Here is a 19,131-nt window from a genome sequence, read left to right on the forward strand (position 1 = left end):
AAATTCCCCAAAACTCCGTCAATTCGGAAAACGAGAGAGTGTTTCGGTCCTTAAAAATTCCCTCAAACTCTCTAAATTTTCCCTTTTCGCCCCATTTTACCTGTGAAATTTCTTTTAAGAGGGAATATTCACATAATGGGAACATCCCGGCATCTGTGGGTGGTCAATATCGCTTACGGTCTGCTTGCGTATTTCCGCCCATGACGGCAGATTGCTGACCTAAGCCACAGCGTGGTGTCGCCGATGTCCTTCCGGGTGGAGTACAAGAGGCCGGGGAGCACCACCATGTTCCAGAGGAACGTCCGATTCCACGTCGACATCAGCATCGTGGGAGACGGAAGCCCCAACGGCGGAGCTTCGCACGACAGCAAGCCATCTGTGTACTGCATCAGCTTCACTCTCATATCGGGTACGATACAATCCTCACCGGTATGATCCTGGCGCCTTCCCAGAAGACACATACCCTTACACCTCGTCACCTCATACCTCGAGTCAGTTAGAGTGCGCTAGCACTACGGCGTTCACTTGCCGATTTCAGTGTTGTCGGTTTGTCTGGCCCATTCAAGATGAACAGCCGCCCACTGTAGCAGGTATCGGCTCAGTTAATAATATTCGCGAGAGGTTATTCGAGAAGAGATGCCCGGGACTCACAAGCCTCACCGGTGGCAGCACCTACCATCTCAGGGGAGTGGCGTATCGCTTAGCTGCTGCACCACTGCGCCAGGAGTGATATGAGGACTCCCACAGATCTCTAAATGAAAAGTAGAGAATGACCAATTCAGCATATATGGGCATCTACCCATTAATACTATTGCGTCATACCCTTAAGGCGGAGATTAATACCCCCGTCACATGAGCACCGCAAAGGCCTTTGAGAATCAGTTCCAAAGGCGTAAGGAGTGCAGCTACACGGCACAAATGTTGCGCCTTTGTCGCTAAGGGCCTTGGAGGCGAGGGCGCCCGTCCGATACCTTTAGAGCCCAAAGGCGCGGACTTCGAGAACATGCGATGGCAGTGCCATCCAACGTCAGAAAGCAAAAGCAATGAAACAAATGGATGTAGCCAACAATGCTCTAAAATATCTTTAAAATACGAAAGGTGTGTCTGGCTTTACTTTTTGTACGGGTGTTTATATTTTATGCCCAGATTTCATGGCAGTGAAAGTGTTGCAGCGACACCGAGTGCCCTTGGTGGCCAAGGCAATACACAAAGTCTGCTACTGCTTATGAGGGTAGATGCTGCAGTTATTTTAAGAAAGCAAAAGAATTAAAAAATTGTCGGAGGTCAACGAATGAACAAAATTTCCCACTTTAATTTTAAAACACTCGCTTCAGCCGGCTCGAGCACAGCAGAGGGTGTTAAGCCTCAACGGCTGTTCCACCTTTGGGGTGCACCGAGTAGCAGCGTCGCTGCTCCTTTAAGCTTTCGCTCCTTTAAGCTTTCGCTCCTTTGATGAAAAAAGGTGCCTTTGCTGGAAAGGCCTTCGAGGAATGCCGTGCGGCAGAGGTACAAGTCCGATTTCAACGATCTTTGTCTGAAGCCTGCTTGACCTTGAAACCCGAGCCTCGAATCGAAACCGAAGTGAAAACCGAATTGCTAGCGCACCTAATTCGCATTTGGCCTAACCACGCTAATAGTACGCTAGTGTTTTTACTAATGATCGTTTTCTCCTACACGTCCGCATCAAATGTGAAATTTTCTGCCGAAATGCTGCTGAATATTTATTTTCTCTAAATACTTCTGTGTACATGCAATGAAGATGCCGGTTCTTCCTTGCCACATGCAAGAAATATCAAAAGTATGGTATCAGTAACACTGACTCACATAACATCTGGAGCCACGGTGATGTGTAATGAGGAAGTTTGCAGAAATAGCGGTACAGAGGGTGGCGCAAAAAAGGGTTTGGTTTGGTTTATGAGAGTTTAACGTCCCAAAGTGACTCAGGCTATGAAAGACGCCGTAGTGAAGGGCTCCGGAAATTTCGACCACCTGGGATTCTTAAACGGGCACTAACATCGCACAGTACACGGGCCTCTAGAATTTCGCCGTCATCGAAATTCAACCGCCGCGGCCAGGATTGAACCCGCGTCCTTCGGGCCAGCAGCCGAGCGCCATAACCACTCAGCTACCGCGGCGGCGGCACAAAAAAGGGAATAAGGTTATTAATGCGTCCAGCACTGGATTGGCTAATAGTCATGGGATCGATCATTATGTCAGTAACACCACAGTGGCGCCAGTGTCAGCATCATAATGCAACTTTAGCGCTTCTTCGGTTGTATAAGAAATATATTTCGAATTATTTTAGCGCCAGAAAACGGACAGTCCAAGGGATCCACAGTTTAGGGGGATTCCCCCAAGGTGGAGTATAATTGTATAGCGTCGGCGGTGGCGGTGGTATCAACTTTATTTTCAAGATGGTTGGGCTCCTACTTGTCCAAGAGACTTCGGGCACGGGCTTCACGGAGAGCTTTGTCCACTAGCCATGTTTGGCCAGCTAGTTGAGAAACTCGCAGAGCGGCCTCCCATGAGGAGGGGGATCAGCTGGGCATCGGGGATACTGTCATGGGCAGGAGGCCCCCCACATGTTGAGCAGAGTGGGAGGATTAAGATAAGGTGGTAGCGATGAACGAGGCAGGGTGATATGTAACAGTTTGTCTGCAATTGCTGCCGAACCGCACTGTATTCTGAATTCAGGGTTATTGGAGGATTAGCACTAGGCGCCCACGGCAAAACCACAAACGAAGAACTGCTATGTATATGGGCTGGATACAAGGGCTGGGCAGAACGCCTGAGGAAATAGGGAGATTACAGGTGGGCATGTGAGGTGTTTAAATACTTAGAGCGTTGACTCAAAGTAGTGAAAAAGGCCTAGGAAACTAATCAGTAAGTATGCAGGACTCAAGGACGGAGAAATAAAGAGCTTTAAAGGGCAGGTAAAAAACGCAGAAGGTAAAAACTGGATTAATTCAATGGAAAAGAAGCAGACTGTAGAACTATGTTGAAATTAGAAAAAGAAGATCAGTAAAGAATCGTTCTATGATGACTCCAGAGGCAGTGACCTACTCTTTGAAGCTAGATCAGGGTGACTTAAAACGCAAAGCCACAAAAGAAATTTTACCATGATGATGACACACGTGCAGTGTGTGGGAAATCTGTAGAAACAATTGAACATCTCATGCTTGAATGTATTGGTATTCATCCAGATGTCTATGCAGGCATAGTCACTCTCCCTGAGGCCCTAGGGTTTAGAGATAACAATGGTCTTGTAAATGAATCTGCGGTGGTAGTTAGCAAAAAGTGATTAGAAGAGTGATGGCTCAAAATCAGAGCGGTGACATAAGGTTAGAAGTGTGATAGTAAAAATTGTATTTAACGAAAATGGCGATTTTATAGACCCATTTATTACACTGCAAAGAAATGTGGAGAAAAAAACGATCAGGGTGGCAACTGCCACCACACCGTTTCAAAGGAGACGCTCCTATCTTCCATCCATCCAGCGTACGGTGAGATGGTGGGAGGGTGAAGCGGCTGTTTTTGTAATGTATGGTGATTTGGTGGTTTATATTAGTAGAGCCACCAAGTTTGCCAGCCTTGATTTGGGTGTCCGATCTTTCGGGGCTCGTAGGGATAGTATGTACTGGGGCCAAGGCATGAACGCGCTGATTACAGGGGATCGAGAGATGCCAAGGAACCCAAGTAAAGATTATCTATTGGGTAAACGTGTATCCTGATGTGAGAATGCGTCGGGCGTTTGGTCTGATAATGCTTTGCTGATACTGAGGGTACGTGGCTTAGGAGTCGGGGCAGATTGTAATAGCGGAGCAATCCCCGGATTAGGATGAATTTTTCTTCAACTACGAAACTTCTGTGAAAGCTGTATTGTTTTCCTTTGTTGCCATTGTGCTACACTTGGGTGGATGATAATGAGTAATTCTACTCCCTTCTGCAAAGCCCACTCCATATTGAACATCCTCCGAAAATTGGACTAACACCATTCCCACTTCAAGTTGTTGATCAATTCGGTCTCGCCCTACAACCTAATTGCTGATCATCCTGGTTTTCTTAGTTTGCAAATCGACCGCCCTGAATAGGCAGTGGTCCTGCGTTCGATCCCCGGGCCAGATGGAATTTTTTTTAACTACAGTCCTTGTATGAAAGCCTTAGTTCTTCTTTGTAGCCATATAACTGAACTTGGGTGGATCCGGACGAGTGATTACTCTCTTATTACAGGAAGACGGAGGTTATAGCGCCCAACTGAATAGACACTGTAATATAATATATGCTTGTTTGTGTCTTCTGTTTGCTGAAATTCATTCTATCGTTTAATGCCTCTTCAGTGAGTGGCACGCCTTTTTTTATTAGTTTGCTGAAGTGGCTTTTATCTCAAATCGTTATTTTAAGTATGTAAAAATCTTTACACCCTCTTTGCTTCATTTAGATGACTGTACAGTTTAGTTTTATTTTTGTCACCTAACAACTACGACGAAGGTACCTATAGAACACTTATCACCAACGTATCTGTCTTTACACATATGGATCAAGGAAAGAGCTAAGCAGTTAAACGAAATGTACCGATCACCGTAAAAACCAATGCGGTATAAGGGGAGCTACCTCAGTTTACAGCAGCGGCTTCTCAAAGTAAATCTTGACGTAGTAGTTGAACACAGGTGTAGTGTCCGAGTGCGCTGGCTGCTTTTCTTTTTCAAAGGCAAGCCTAGGGGATTGGTCAGCGGCAAAACACCACTTTTTTTTATACGAGCCTCGCGCCGTGCAGGTCCAATCCGGAGGTTCAAGCGCATCTGCGAGCACATCCAGGCGCAGATCCTGGGCCGGCGGCCGGGCAGCCACTCGCCCCGCTTCAGCCGCCGGCCGCCCACCTCTGAGCTGAGCGACAGTTCCTCGTGCGGCTCCGAGTCGCTGTCGCCCACCCAGGTGGCCGACGACCTGGCGCACGTGCTCAGCACCAGCGGACAGCCCATGGCCCGCTGCAAGTCCGACCAGGACGCCGCGTGCGACATCTTCGAGCGGGAAGCCAAGGCGGCGGCCGCGGTGGCCGCCGCGGCGTGCCACCGCCGCGCGGTCATGGACGGCACATCCATCGCCAACGGCCGCCGGCTCAGCTACGACCTCAAGGGCTCCAGGGACAAAGTCTGACCCTGTCCGCACGCTCGGACAGTCGCTTGCTGAGGAGGGGCCCGACGACGTCGCTCGCCGCGTTGTCCGCACAAACAAAGTCGTTGCTGGCAGACTGACCGACGCCGCCGTCGTAGAGGCGGCTAACAAGTGCGAGCTTTCAACAACGACGCCTCCTCACAGAGGTCGTCGACGCGACGATGAAACGCCGCCGCTTCGTGGTGTCGGTCGTGCGTCTGGTCTGTATACCGTACGTGTCCCCAACCAACCGTGGACTCGCTTTTTATTCGCTTTTGACCGATTACTTTTTCTTGTGCTGATTAGCGAGAGTTTGTAATCGGCCCGTGAAAGGTTTCAAATCAAATGGCTCAGCCTAATGAGTTAGCCGAATGGCAAGCAGTACTGCTGCTGTCGATGTTTTGTCGTTCTGTTGCAAGGGTCACGAATGACACGGCGTTACTCGGTTTGAGGAAAGCTCGGTGCCACCACACAGGCGTTTATTTTTGTTACCCCTATGGGCCAGAGGTGGCTGGAAAACGACACGTGTTCACTGCTGCAGACAAAGAGAAGGAAGCAATGGTTGTTTCTCCTTGCATGCGTGGCTGAAAACAGTTTTCCGAGACGACAGCTCCAACCAAGCGCTGACCCTATGTCAGTGTTCAAACATTGTCTCCCGCTTAGGACATTCACATACCGAAAAGTATATATTTTGGACTAGCCGTCTTTAGTGACCGAACTAAAAATCTGGTGTAAACCTTGGGCTCCTTCAAGGGACACGTGATGTCGACGAGGCTGTAAGCAACGCTCTAGTTGTACTTAACGAGGTCATCGAATATAATGTGCCGAATGCGTCTAACACTTCTTTTTTAACAGAACGCGGACTGTAATCGACTGAGTGGAACATGTTATAGAAGTGTGAATGGGACGCCTGGATGCCGTACAGTATACATGTGTCCTTGACCGCGTAGAAATATTGCTAGCGTCTTTCGTTGAAATAAATGCAGGTAATGTCCCATTTACTCAAAAGAAATGCCCTTAGCACTTGAAAGAAAAGATGGAGATGCTTAGGCCAGTGCTGAAACTTGTTTTCTTTCTCTTCGTCATAGGCGCGATAATACTAGGAGCTGCCAGAACTTCCTGAATGCTTGCAAGCTATGCATAACTTTGGAAGCGCTGCAGCATCTTAATGGAAGCACCAGATACAAGTTTCTTCGGAGCTTGTTTAAGGTCGTTTTATTTGCATGCCGCCAATCCCGCTTGTTTCGTATTGCATATAAAAGCTATGCTTCGCTAAATATCTGCAAAATTGCGTTGGCTGTTGGCTGCTTATGTCTGATGCGATGTACCAGACGTCTGGAACGGCGCTTTGCAACAGTACGGGAAGCAAAAGTATTTCATGTGTCTGCGCTCAGTAAGTGTTACGAAACAAAAAAGTATATTGTGAACTTGTGGTTGAAACTTCGTCACTACAAAAATGAATGCCCCTCTTCCCCTTAGACGTCGTGAGCGTTTCAAACATCTTTAACGTTCGCCCTCATGGTAGCGTGAGTTCAAAGTGTGTCCTTCACGCGGTTGAACCATGCAGCATAAATACTATCTCTGTGGCTTGGAATGCTTCTCCGTGCTTTTTAAAGCCTCTCAGCTGTATTCGCGATATTGACGTCGGAAAGAAAAATGTCCAGAGTGATGTACGACGGCACTACATCAGACGTGCGCTTGCTGCTTTTATTTTGCTGCAGTTGTGCGGTCTATAGTTCTTCAGGAGCCCATGCGTTCCCTGTAATCGAAAATATGCTTTTAAGGAATCCTACAACCTAGAACGGATTTGCGTTCGGCGCAATGGCAGCTGAAAGCTAGAATTGGAGGAATTTTTCGCGGTATATAGATAAGAACGGGATAGCACAGACGTCGGAAACGCTCCCGCCTTTCTGTCGTCTGCGCCGTTCTGTCAATATTTATTTGCCGCAGAATAATACCAACAATTTTGGAAAGTTGTAAGGTTCGCTTGCTGAGTTCATTAAGGCAGCAGTTGACTTGAAACAGATAAGGTTAGAAACACGAAAATATAACGAACACTGAACTCAGACGGTCAAGACATGCCAGTGGTGATCTCTGCGCAACTCTTGATTATTTTGGCCTCTGCGATTCCTACCGTTGGCATCTCGGATGTCCACTAAAAACGATCACCTCAAGTGCAACTGTGTTGAGTGATCGTCTCTAAATCTCCACTATGGCGGCGCACTGAGCCTTCAGCAGAGGTTTCAGAACCAAACACATGAAACACATATCCTAGAGAATCAGACTCGGAACATTCGGAGGATTAAGCGCAGGGTTTCGTTTGTCGCTTACGTTTGACCTTAATGAGAAACATTGTCTCAAATAAGAAACAAAAAATTCTGGCCTTGTACATTCGCGTGCTTAGAATTGAGTCAAGCGCTTTTTTCTCTTAAGAGTTCTGTCTTAAGGTTTATGCTTGAATCTGTGTGGTCGTTGAGTGGTGTAATAATTGTGAAGTGGATGCGTCGAGTGAAACAACACAGCCTGAAGTGAGTTCGGGCCAACGTTTATTTTAAACAGCTCTTCTTCCCATGCATGTGAAAGAGGCATGAATACAGAAGGAGGCCGACTGAGTAGTACAGACGTTTCGGATAGCTTAAAAGCCGCTTGTAAACACGTGGAAGGAAAAAAGGAGTAGCACCCACACTGAACATCAACCGCTGCTGCTAACGTATACTTGAAAGAACACTCATTTGAATTGTTTCTGTGTATATACATACATACGCCTGTGTACATACTTGTGTACAAAGCTTAGAAAGCTGGGTTTGATTATTGTGATGCAAAGGGGCCTTCTGAGGAAAGGCAGAGAAGTTTTGCATTTGTTGTCGTTGTTTTGTTCCTGCTTAACCGATGGTGGGAAAAATCCTGCAAGTATGAAAGTTAGGTTTTCTGGACGCATTTTTGATCTTTGCGAAAGTGCAGTTTGGTGAACAGTGTTATGTTTTGCCATTTCATACAATAGTGTGAGTCAGTGTGTGCAATATCTTCAGCATGAATAGCTCACCCTGTATAAAAGTTTGTTCAATACTAACGACGGTCGGCGACGCAGTTGCCCGGAATTCCCCAATTAGCTTTCATAGCTAAACTTGATTTTGAAAACCGAATTTAGCGGCATTAGTAACCTGGCTGTTACCTGGCCAATAATTTCGCAGCTACTCGAGTAAAAACTTACTCTTTATCAATACAATAACCCTGTGTTATACTGGAGAAACATAAATCCCTGGAATCCTCTACAATCTTTCAGAGTGTCAGCTCTCCCAGTCAGCTTTTATGCAGAAAGGAGATCAAACTTAATGCAGGATAATGTAGGTTACTATTCTTTATTTAAGCATGTAAAAATTCAAAACTGTCATTTAACAACCAAGGTATTCTATTAACCAGATTTGCACTTCAACGAGCCAACCTTTAAGGATTGTACTACCAAGGTTGGATTCACAAGGAAATTTTTAGGGATTAAAATATGTCAACGTTATTCAAAAACAGTGGTTCTAAAAAAAATTAATGAATACAAGGTATCTGCGTATGGTGTTCATTAGGTTTGAGTTCTTGGATGATTTACGCTCATGTTTAAAGCCTACGCAGCTTTTTTGTCTACTCTTGTCACAAAGGAAAGGTCGCCATGTTGAAGCATTCAGTTCTCTAATGTTTGTGATTACTGGCGAACTGAAATGAAAAAAAAATGACGATTTAATGAAAGTATCCGGTGTCACCAGCTAAAATAATTTTATTGCTTCTTTTAAGAAGCAATAAAATTATTGCTTATTGCACTATATAACGCCAAGAACGCTCACATTTACACACATGTTCGGAGAACTTAGTAGGCGTTGATAAGAAGACTGGCGAGGTGAATGTGTTATTTGTAATCAACAGCAAGATGAGACATGAAAAAGCTTCAATACCAAAATAAAGTATGTTTAATGAAGAGAAGTGTAAAAATAAAATTTACGCTGGTCACCTAGGTGTTATGATCTCACAAAATTATTTTATAATGAGTTTATCTACATTCTGGGACGCGAGACATAAAAGTAATGAAACATATACGGTTTCCGTAACAGAATGCTTGATCCAGGACGAAGGCGTCAGCTATTACGGTCTCTACTTTTACTGACGGGTTTGGTGTGCTTTTCATGGTGGCCTTGAAGTTTTGATTCAATTTGACATCAGAGTACTGTTGGCAAGCATATGTGAAACCTCAGCCAGAATGGCAAAAAAAAAGTGGCCCAATTTAGTAGCGGTAATGTTTCACAAAACAGCTTCTTGTGTCCAAATGCTTTCGTTATTCGGAGTTCAAATGTGCATTCTTCTACGGGCACGTTCTTTCAAGCAACTGCGTTGGATACAAATACTGCCGGAGTGTTCCTTGAGAGCGAAGGCAACGTGTTGCCTTGTTTGCTTTGCCTTTGGCCTTGGTACACACAGAAGCCCAATGGAGGACTGGAAGCTCGGCGGCGACCGCTCGCTGACGAATGGAAGACATCATTCCGCGGCTGTGTTCTCTCGTGTTTGACTCTTCCTTCTTTTGCTAGAAGCCTTAAGGAAATGTAGATGTAGTCCGCCAACTGCAGCTGTAACGTATGCTCGTTCACTCTTTGTCGATGACTTTTTTTTTCTTTTTGCGAGCATGTTTAGCCGAAACAAAATGCTGTCTTCTCATATGTGTTGTTGCTCGAGGTAAAAAAAAAAACATGAGACATTGCACCGAAGGTTGTATACTAGGTATACGAGTGTTTCTTATTAAACCTGTACATAAAGCTTAGTGTGTCACTGGTGCCTTTATTCTTTTTCCGGCGTAATACTGTTAGCGACAACTGGATGACAGCATCGACAGGCATCCCATCGCTACCTGCAGCATGCGCGGCATGTGCAGTAATACCGGACGACCCGCAGGTCACCTTCGCTTCACCACACCAGATACCGTTATGAGTATCCGAATTATCCGAATTTGCGGTGAATGGCTGTACAAGGTATGGTTTGCAAGGTTCTCAGTGGTTGTAGTAGTAGTAATATATCAGTATTGGTAGAAGAAGTAGTAGAAAAAGTGCTAATAGAAGTGGTAGTTCCAGTGGTAGAAGTAGTTGTAATATGTTCGTTGTAATGGAAAATTGGAGTCACCACTCCGAGATCACGTGATGATCTTCTCATCAATGACAGCGCACCGTTCTTGAGCTCACCACTGGTCCCGAGCAACGCACCACGGCTATGATGGCCGGAAAGTAGCCTAGGGGATAAGCGGTCTGGTGCATCTGTTGCCATTCTCTCGGCCTCGACGAAAGGCATAAGTGCACTATAGGAAAGAACAGCGAGGGATAAAAACGACAAAAGCACGACTAGTACGAGTGTTTTGAAGTGTATTTAAAGAACGGAGACATTTCTGTATGTTTTTTATTGACAACTCTGTGTCCATTTTTTTCGTGCCAACTCACCGAAGCAAGAGAGGCCATCTGCCAAATGTATGTAATTTGTCTCGTCTTCACCGTCGGCGCTATGGCAACGGTCATGAAAGCTGCTCCGACTTATCTGATCGCGTCGCTGACCGCATCATTGAGTGTCTTGCTTAGACAGCACGTCGATGTGACAAAACGGAGTGACAAGGTAGTGTAGATGTTCTGGCGGGAGGAAAGTTGTCCAAAGCGATGCTCATTTCTCAGGCAAATCCCACGGCGGCGTCTCAGGGTTGGATGGTTTGATGTGGTGCAGGCTTTCGATCTCCTTGCTGCAGTTCAGTAGGATGGTCGCTCACTTTCCCGTTTTGAGTCTGGACGAGGAAAGATTCGTTGCAGGCTGGCATCAGAGGTGTCTTTACATTGTCTCGCAGAGAGGAACGTCCGTCGCATATGCATGTGAAGGCTGCACGAAGACGGCCGAGGCGAGGCTGAAAGGTGATCGCGGATTCAGTCCTGGAGCCGCTGCAGGCAATGGTGTCTATAGCTCAGGTGGTGAAGCCGTGCGGCAAACGCTCTCCAGGCAGACGCAAATGGGGCACCGAAACAAGCTCTACTACCGTACATTCCAAGTGTACTGAGGGAAGCTTCAAGGTAGCGATGTGTCCTCTTTCCCATGCCACTGGGACATGGGTGGTAAGCCTTGGTACAGCAGGCTTTAGGGAATTAAATTAGATGTATTGCACTTGCCGTCTGCACTGCATTGCCGTGATGTCAGGGAGACCGAAACTGTAATCTAAGCTGAAAACAAATGCTCTTGAGCTGCCTTTGCATTGATGTCCGGGATGGTTGCATCGGGCCGACCTGTTAAGCTCTGGACATCGCAAGGAGATCTATGTAGTCGTGAAAAAAGGGAGCGGTCTGACCGAGTCCAAGTGACGAAAGCGACAGATAGGCGGAAGAAGGGTGTGAAAGAAAGCCTTGGTATGGCGAACCACTTTGATATTTTGGCATGGCACGCATGAGCAGGTCCACTACTGAAAATCTGTGTTCATTCTAGGCCACAAGCTGTGATGTGTGGTGAGGCACTGAGTGTCTCGCACGCGGAGTACCAGGTAAAGTCGAAGGAATGAGATATGGTACGCCAGAATAGAACCGGTATTGATGGGCGTGGCAAAGTGCCTTGTACATTCCACAAAACAGCAGCAAATGTCCACAGGGGTATGGTTCAAGCCGCAGGCGGAGGCACTGCCACACAGCGCGTGCATCACGGAAGTGTACAGCCGTTCCTTGCTTCCCCTTCGACAGCAGATGGAGGAGAGCCAATGGATAAACGGCGTTGTCTGTGCCTTTAAAGTAATTGGTGTCTGTAATGGACGCGGATATACACGCCACGTATTTGGCAAAATTCAAGCTTTTTTTACTGCCATGCGTTACAGGTATGTGCATCGAAGGAACTGCTTGTATAGCCTGAGGGGTGTCGATCAGATGAACCGCTCGTGCACATTTTGTTTTGCTTTTTCTTGGAATGCAAAGGTTAATGCTGCGATAATGCATTGGTGAAAGAAACCTAGGCTTGTATAAGAGTTACGTTTGCCTTCACACGTTAATATATTTATCTGCGTGCAAGCAGCGCTGTGGTGATTAGTGTAAGAATATTATGCAAAGTGCACTATACGGAAGGCTCACGTGCCATTTTTGCCAAAAGTATCTCGGCAGCTTGGTTTGCTTTTCCCTCGGTATAGCTGAGCCCGTACGGCTTACCTTAAGATGACAAGGTCTTCAAAGTGCTAAAAAAGCCAACAGTCACCGAAGCTAAGGAAAACAACGGAGAACGTTTTCATATTGTATTCTTTTTAAACTGGTGGCACTGATAAATGGAAATTCGCAATGTAATCATTTTATGGCTGAAAGATAATGTCGCGCGTTTACTTCTTACTGACATCATGTGGTAGTTTTTTTCTTCTAGTTTCTATTTATATTTCAGCCATAAAATTATTACACTGCTAATTTCGCATGATCAACAGCACAAATTAAAAGAACATAGAAACAATATACCTAGCATTCCCTCTGCCTGCTGAAGAACACATCGAAATATCACATCGGCGTTCCTATGGAAAAGTGTGCTATCCTAGCGAATGTTTTTCTTCAATGAAAGAAAATAATGTACGGATAATTGCAAGGCTTTCACGTGTCCTTAGGAGACAACTTCTGGCTTGGCGCTGCGCAATGTTTTGACGTTTTAGAAGTAGCTATAGCACAAACAACTAGGAAGCTGCGCCATGCCGACATTATCGGAAGCGCATGTTTTGAAAGGTCATATGCTTTAGCTGGAAAAGAAAACTTTAAAAAATAGTGAAAAGCATGGTTTGAAGCACGTCATGGTTTACGCAAAAAGCGTACTGGCGCTAAAAGATGGAGACAACACACACACAAGACAGGACTGGCGCCAACTTCCAACTAAGTTTATTCATGGAAAAAACCACTTTATAACCACACGAGCAGGCAAAAATAAAAGCAAAACATATACAAGCGGTGACATAACAAAGGCACGCATGCCAAAAGGACCAAGCAATGATTATAACGCTGATAATGAACCACCGAGAAAACTAATCTCTTCTTCCGACAGCGAGACAGATGGCTTGCTTATGGAGATATGACCCCTCTGCTTGATGTAATAAGCTTCGATGATTTCACGCTCTAATCTGTCTTTAGACCTTGTAATGAATTTAGTGTTTTCGAAACCTGGTTTCGAGAAGTAGTTTTTTTCATGAATAAACTTAGTTGGGAGTTGGCACCAGTCCTGTCTTGTTTGTGTGTTGTCTCAGTCTTTTAGCGCCAGTACGCTTTTTGCGTAAACCATGCCATGCTACAATCAACTAGCTCAAATTAAAGTCTTAAAGCCCGTGTTCATAAATTTACAACTGAAATACGTTAAAACGTTTCACGCTTAACGCTGCTTAGCGGCGCGTTCTCCAATTGGTCGGATTTCACTACACTCTCTTTCACATAGTACAGTCGTTTGCTCAGGCAGAAGTGATCACGATGCCTATTATCGAACCGGAGGTAAGCATACAAAAAGAGAAATACAGAGACACACAAACCAAACCTTAGAAAGGGGCGCTGTTGTCAGCGTCGACTTGAAGCCGCTTTACTCTTCAGAGCGTTCCACTGCGTCACACGCACGAACGCAAACGTAGGAGGCTGAGGAGAGCACGCCCAAGAAACCGGCGTTTTCAAGAAAGAAACGGCTCCAGCTGAACTGCCGTTGGGATAGCGATAGAAGATACCAACACGTAAAAGGAGTCAAAAAGTGGCGCAGAAAAAAAAAAAGAACAAGACATCGGTTAAAGGGGGAAGGAACGTGAGAAAGGAGCTGTTGCGGCAAACGAAGCGAACAACTGGAATTCGCGTCCCAATTATAATGCTCTCGAGAAAGTTCCATAAGGGCCTCGTTTGGAGGTCCACGGGCTCGGTTTCCGACGCCTCGGCGCCAGATGGACCCAGCTCCTCTGTTCGTTAGCGCTTCGATACTTCCCGCCCGGCCGCCGCCGCCAACGGCGCAACCCCCTTCTCCCCCCGACTTCCACAGCGGGGACCATAAGCCGCCTCTGGCTCCCACGCCGCGCCGGCGTCCTTTTGCTGCTCTTTTGCTGCCTCTGGCCGCAGCACCGGTTTTTCGATGCATTTTTTATTCTTGCACTTTCTGTCCTCAAACCCGTTCTTTCCTCCGGACATATCACTTTTTCCTCTCTTTTTGTATATTCCTCCCCTATTTTTCGCGTCTTCCCAACCCTCCCGAGCTGCCCCTCTCTCGGCCCTTGCGGCAGGCCTTGTGGACTATAATTGGATGGCTGCGGAAGATTGGCACTAACAAGGCGCTATTGGTGCCACCTATGGTTGCCCCTAACGAGACGAGCCTCCAAGTCCTGTCTCCCCGTTTTGTTTGTTGTTTCTTTCTTTCCTTCTTTCTTTTTCCCCGTGCCTATACACGTATACGTCATCGTTACCGGCGAATTATTTTACTTCTATTTTTGTCCCGCTGCCCCTCCGACTCTTCGGTTCACCGCTGCAGCCCGGCTTAGCCTCTCGTTCTTCTTTTTTTTTCTATCTCGCAATGGTTCCTGTTTTTTATTTCTAGAGATAGCAAGGGATGACCTTACTGCTCTTGCGAAGCTCATGACAACGTAAATGTCGCAGCAAAAGCAAGGCCACAATAAACTTTGTGGTGTGTGAAACTAAATAGTACATGTTGGGTGCCGTTCAAATCAACCTATTCTTTATAGTCATATCTTTCTATATCTTCTTACCACGTGTTGGTCTCTCTTTTTGCTCTCCTGAGGCAGGCAAACGTCACCGTTCACTTCAAAAATGCGATCACGGAGTCTTAACTGCTCTTCGCATGATGTGTTTAATCGAGAAATAGAAAGCTGGGGGGGGGGGGGGGGGGGGGGGGGGGTAACCAGAATGCAATTTTATTTGCAATCAGTGTTTCTTTTGCTGCCATACGAAGATAAACACAACGATAAGGAACCATAGAATAGGTTCTGATTGCAAGGAAAACATCATTGAAGGGGCCCTCAGTGTCTCTAATGAAATTCAAAAATATGCGCACTTCATTTATTCCAAGGTGCAAGGGAACATGTTGATGAATATCAATTTTTATGCGACTGCTTAAGAGCCTCATGTGCCCGCACCCACCGCCTGTGTCACACTTTGTCACCTGCCAAAGTTGGTACACGAGAGAGCGATTTTCGACCAGGCAGATATGGCCAGGGTTGGCAGGTGGGAAAGTAGAGAGAGTGAAATACCTTTCTCTTCTTGAAGGCGAGATGAAGGAGTGACCGAAAGTTGGCTGCCATTGGAAGAACCCTGTCACCTGCCAAAGTTCGTAGAATGAAGAGCCAGCTGCGACCTGCGACCTGGCAGGTGGCAAATTGAGGAAGGAAAGTTCCTTTCTGCATATGTGTGGCGGTGTGTGGCAGCTCACAACGAGGTCTTTATGCTATAGCATTGTTACAGCTAACGGTAATTAGCTTAACGTTTGCAAGTTTTTTTTTCCTCAATACCGTGGTCCACTAACTTTTAATTAGGGGACCGCAGTGGTGGCCTAGTGGTTATAAATAATCGGGAGCTCCCCAGCCGGGTTTCCGTCAGAACCCATGTGCCGCTGCACGATGTTAGACCTCAGGTACCACTTACCACCACCTATATGTGGGTAAATCTATCTGTACTCAGACCTGACATTACGATTAGTGCCGTTATTGCAACACGTATTAAGGAAGCCAACAGCCATGAAACCAAGGAAACCATTTTTTAGTTAGCGGTGTCGATCAATAGGAAATTAGCAATGTAATTATTTATGGCTATAAAAGATAACTGATCAGAAAGTACAAGAAATATTAACCATGTGCCAACAGTGGGATCCAAACCCACGGCCTCCGCGGCCGCGGCTGTCCAATTGTTTTACTTTGGAGGTATTGTTGTGTGTCATACCCAACACTTCTGGACAAAAGCATTTTTGAGCGGGAAACCATTTATGAACGCAATTTTTTCATATAGTGTAAGATTTCGCTATAACAATAAATATATCCGAAGATCACCCGACAACATAACTGCATTTTTTTCTATCGTTTTTGCTATCGTTAAAAGCGTTCCGCATTGGTTTTCTACGGCAGTCTTAACTGCTCGATGCGATTGACGGAAACACTTTAAAAGAAAGATTTTGCTATATATCAGAAGAATGGACCATTACTTTCTATATATACATAACAGTATCTTACCATTTTCTAATTTTCAAATTTTTGTCCCAGAATGTTAGACATGCTTACACTTGAGGGTATTCACCAACGTCACTCTCGTCCATAGCGGCCGACATAAAGCGTTCAGTATTACCATGTGTCACGTGGTAGGCGATAGGGTGGTGTGGGCGGCAGCTACCTATAGCATAAAGACTGCCAGAAACTAGGTCCTCGTTTAGCTGTTGAGCAAACAAGTGCAGGAAAATATGCTTGTGCGCTATATTCATATAAACCACTCCTGCTAGGGAGAGGATACTAGTGCACAGTATCGGGAAACTTAAATAAATGAAGTGCTCGTTAATAATAATAATAATTGTTTTGGGGGGAAAAGAAATGGCGCAGTATCTGTCTCATATATCGTTGGACACCTGAACCGCGCCGTATGGGAAGAGATAAGGGAGGGAGTGAAACATGAAAGGAAGAAATAGGTGCCGTAGTGGAGGGCTCCGGAATAATTTCGACCACCTGGGGATCTTTAACGTGCACTGACATCGCACAGCACACGGGCACCTTAGCGTTTTTCCTCCATAAAAACGCAGCCGCCGCGGTCGGGTTCGAACCCGGGAACTCTCGTTATGCCATACATATAATCACTCACGTCGCTTGAAATTTAGAACAGCTCCTCTTCTGCAAAATAAAGCTACATTATCAAACATTCCACACGGAGCCAATAACTGGGACGGAACTGCAAAGTGTTTCGTACTCGACAAAAATAATTTCTGCGAACGCGTATTGTCCCAACTAAAACAATAAACAAAAATACACTAAAGCATATTTTCTTACGCCGCATGCAGAAATCTACGCCTCAGAGCGGACAGTGTCTTGTAGTAGTTTTCTACAACGACCTTGACGTTAACACCCGACAGCATTCGATGTTTGCCTCTGTCAAAAAAAAAAAATGAAGACGGGAAAAAAATTTCAATCACCTGCGTCGCAAAAATGATTGCCATCTCCGCAGGTGCAATATTGCGTCCTTCAAATAGTTTCTTCTCACTGGCAGAGATGCATTGATCCTTTCGACTCAGAGGCAGCGATGCGGTGTTATAGCAGGGAGAGTTTGATGGTGGGGAAATGACCTTTTTCTGTTTTCTTTTTTTTTTCAGTGTCTCTCTCCTAGCTTAAAAAGGGGAAGAAAACAAAATTGCAGGTAACGGGAGCAAAAAAAAAAAATAGATGTGCGTACAATAAATGTAAGGATAAATTCCTATGCGTTCCGTCCAGACAAGCTTGCGCATTACGATGTACGTCCCTGTGAGAGTGCTTTCGAGAAAGCCGTTTGTCTCCCTTATCCTCGACACTAGTATTTCGCCCCGGTACATCTCAGTATGATGGGAAGAACATACTGAATTTTGCGCTCCTGAGACGAACTGACGTTGTAGAGGGCTGTCGTTACAGCAATGTTCTTTCGCTTTCCTTTTGCCTTTATGTGGGAAAGATAGAGATGAATGTACGGTACTTAACAGGTGCTAGCACTCTTCTGCTCTTCTCTGCAGCGTCAAAGAAAAGTTGGTTGGCAGCCGTAGAAAAATGCATCTACGCTGAATTACAATCCCTCCGCGCGCCGAGTCTCAAAAATGAGGCCGCCATTCAAGACTTTATTAGTTCAAGTCAATAACGACAAATTTCATTGAATACGGGTGATCCGCCGGCTCAGATGGCTTGGAGCATAATATGTTTGTTAGCTTATACTCATTTACGGTTTAACCTGGTTATAAAGAAGTTGAAGCGGGCCGGCGATTACTTCGTTATAGCCATAACTTCGTTATAGCGCGTGTTGGCCGAGATTCCAAGGGAAATGATCATTCCTCATTTCGTTATAAACCGTTTCGTTATAATGAGGTTCGAATGAATATTGTACATGAATACTAATCTGGAACCGTGACCAGTGCACTTGTAATTTTAGAGACTCAAAAAACATTTTTTATTATGTGTGAAGATGGCTCCGCACCCGTGCATTACACTTACCGGGGCGTGCCCCAGGGCGGAGTGCTCAGTCCTACTTTGTTTAATCTAACATTTATAAGATTCCCGGAGTACCTACCTAATACCGCCCATATCTTTATGTATGCCGATGACATCTGCATCTGGGCCTCCTCTGTGACGCGTCTCCAGGTGCGAGCAAGACTTCAGAGGGCGGCCACCATAACTTCCTCCGAGAGCAAGGTCTGAGCGTGTCAGCCGAAAAGTGCGCTATAGTGGCATTTACGTGCAAAAGTATGACTCGTTATCCGCTAACTATTGACAGCCATGCCATTGTCTATCGTGCATCTCATTGTTTTTTAGGAATTGTTATAGATCGGAATTATCATGGAGCCCACATTGCAGCTTTGTAAAGAGAAAGCTACTCTCTATCACACACTTGCTCAGATTTCTTGGCGGCAAATCATGGAGCTTGTCGATTCTATCAATGCTGCAACTCTACAGAGCACTCTTCTTGGGATTTTTGCGGTATAGTGCACCAGTGCTTTCAAGCACATGCAAGACGAATTTGCGTGCCCTCCAAACTATACAAGGTCAGGCACTTCGCACATGCCTGGGTCTCCCTCGCAGCGCATCAACAGTTGCTACCACTGCAATCGCCCAGGACTACCCACTCTCGACGTGTATAACCCTTGACACCGGGCGGGTCCACATACGGCATCTAACAAGGATTCCCCAGCCCCACCTTGTGTCAGTGGCGGATCAAAGACCACACGCAGCGTTTTCAAAATTTATAGCAGCCCACCAGTCGTCCATCCCATCACAGTTCATCGCGGCAG

At 45.8% G+C, this 19,131-nt stretch overlaps 1 protein-coding gene across 2 annotated transcripts in view; it reads left to right on the plus strand.

Moving 5' to 3' along the window:
* LOC144129246 (serine/threonine-protein kinase BRSK2-like) overlaps positions 1–9,941 on the plus strand; it is a 115,317-nt gene extending 105,376 nt beyond the window's left edge. For both annotated transcript variants that reach the window (XM_077663255.1, XM_077663256.1), the window contains exons 17-18: positions 211–409; positions 4,775–9,941. In XM_077663255.1, the coding sequence (XP_077519381.1) occupies positions 211–409; positions 4,775–5,154 (579 nt within the window). In that variant the 3' untranslated portion in view covers positions 5,155–9,941. The remainder of the gene's footprint in view (positions 1–210; positions 410–4,774) is intronic.
* The last annotated feature ends 9,190 nt before the right edge of the window (positions 9,942–19,131 follow it).

The sequence above is a fragment of the Amblyomma americanum genome, chromosome 4 (genome assembly GCF_052857255.1).
Source record: "Amblyomma americanum isolate KBUSLIRL-KWMA chromosome 4, ASM5285725v1, whole genome shotgun sequence".
NCBI lineage: Eukaryota > Metazoa > Arthropoda > Arachnida > Ixodida > Ixodidae > Amblyomma > Amblyomma americanum.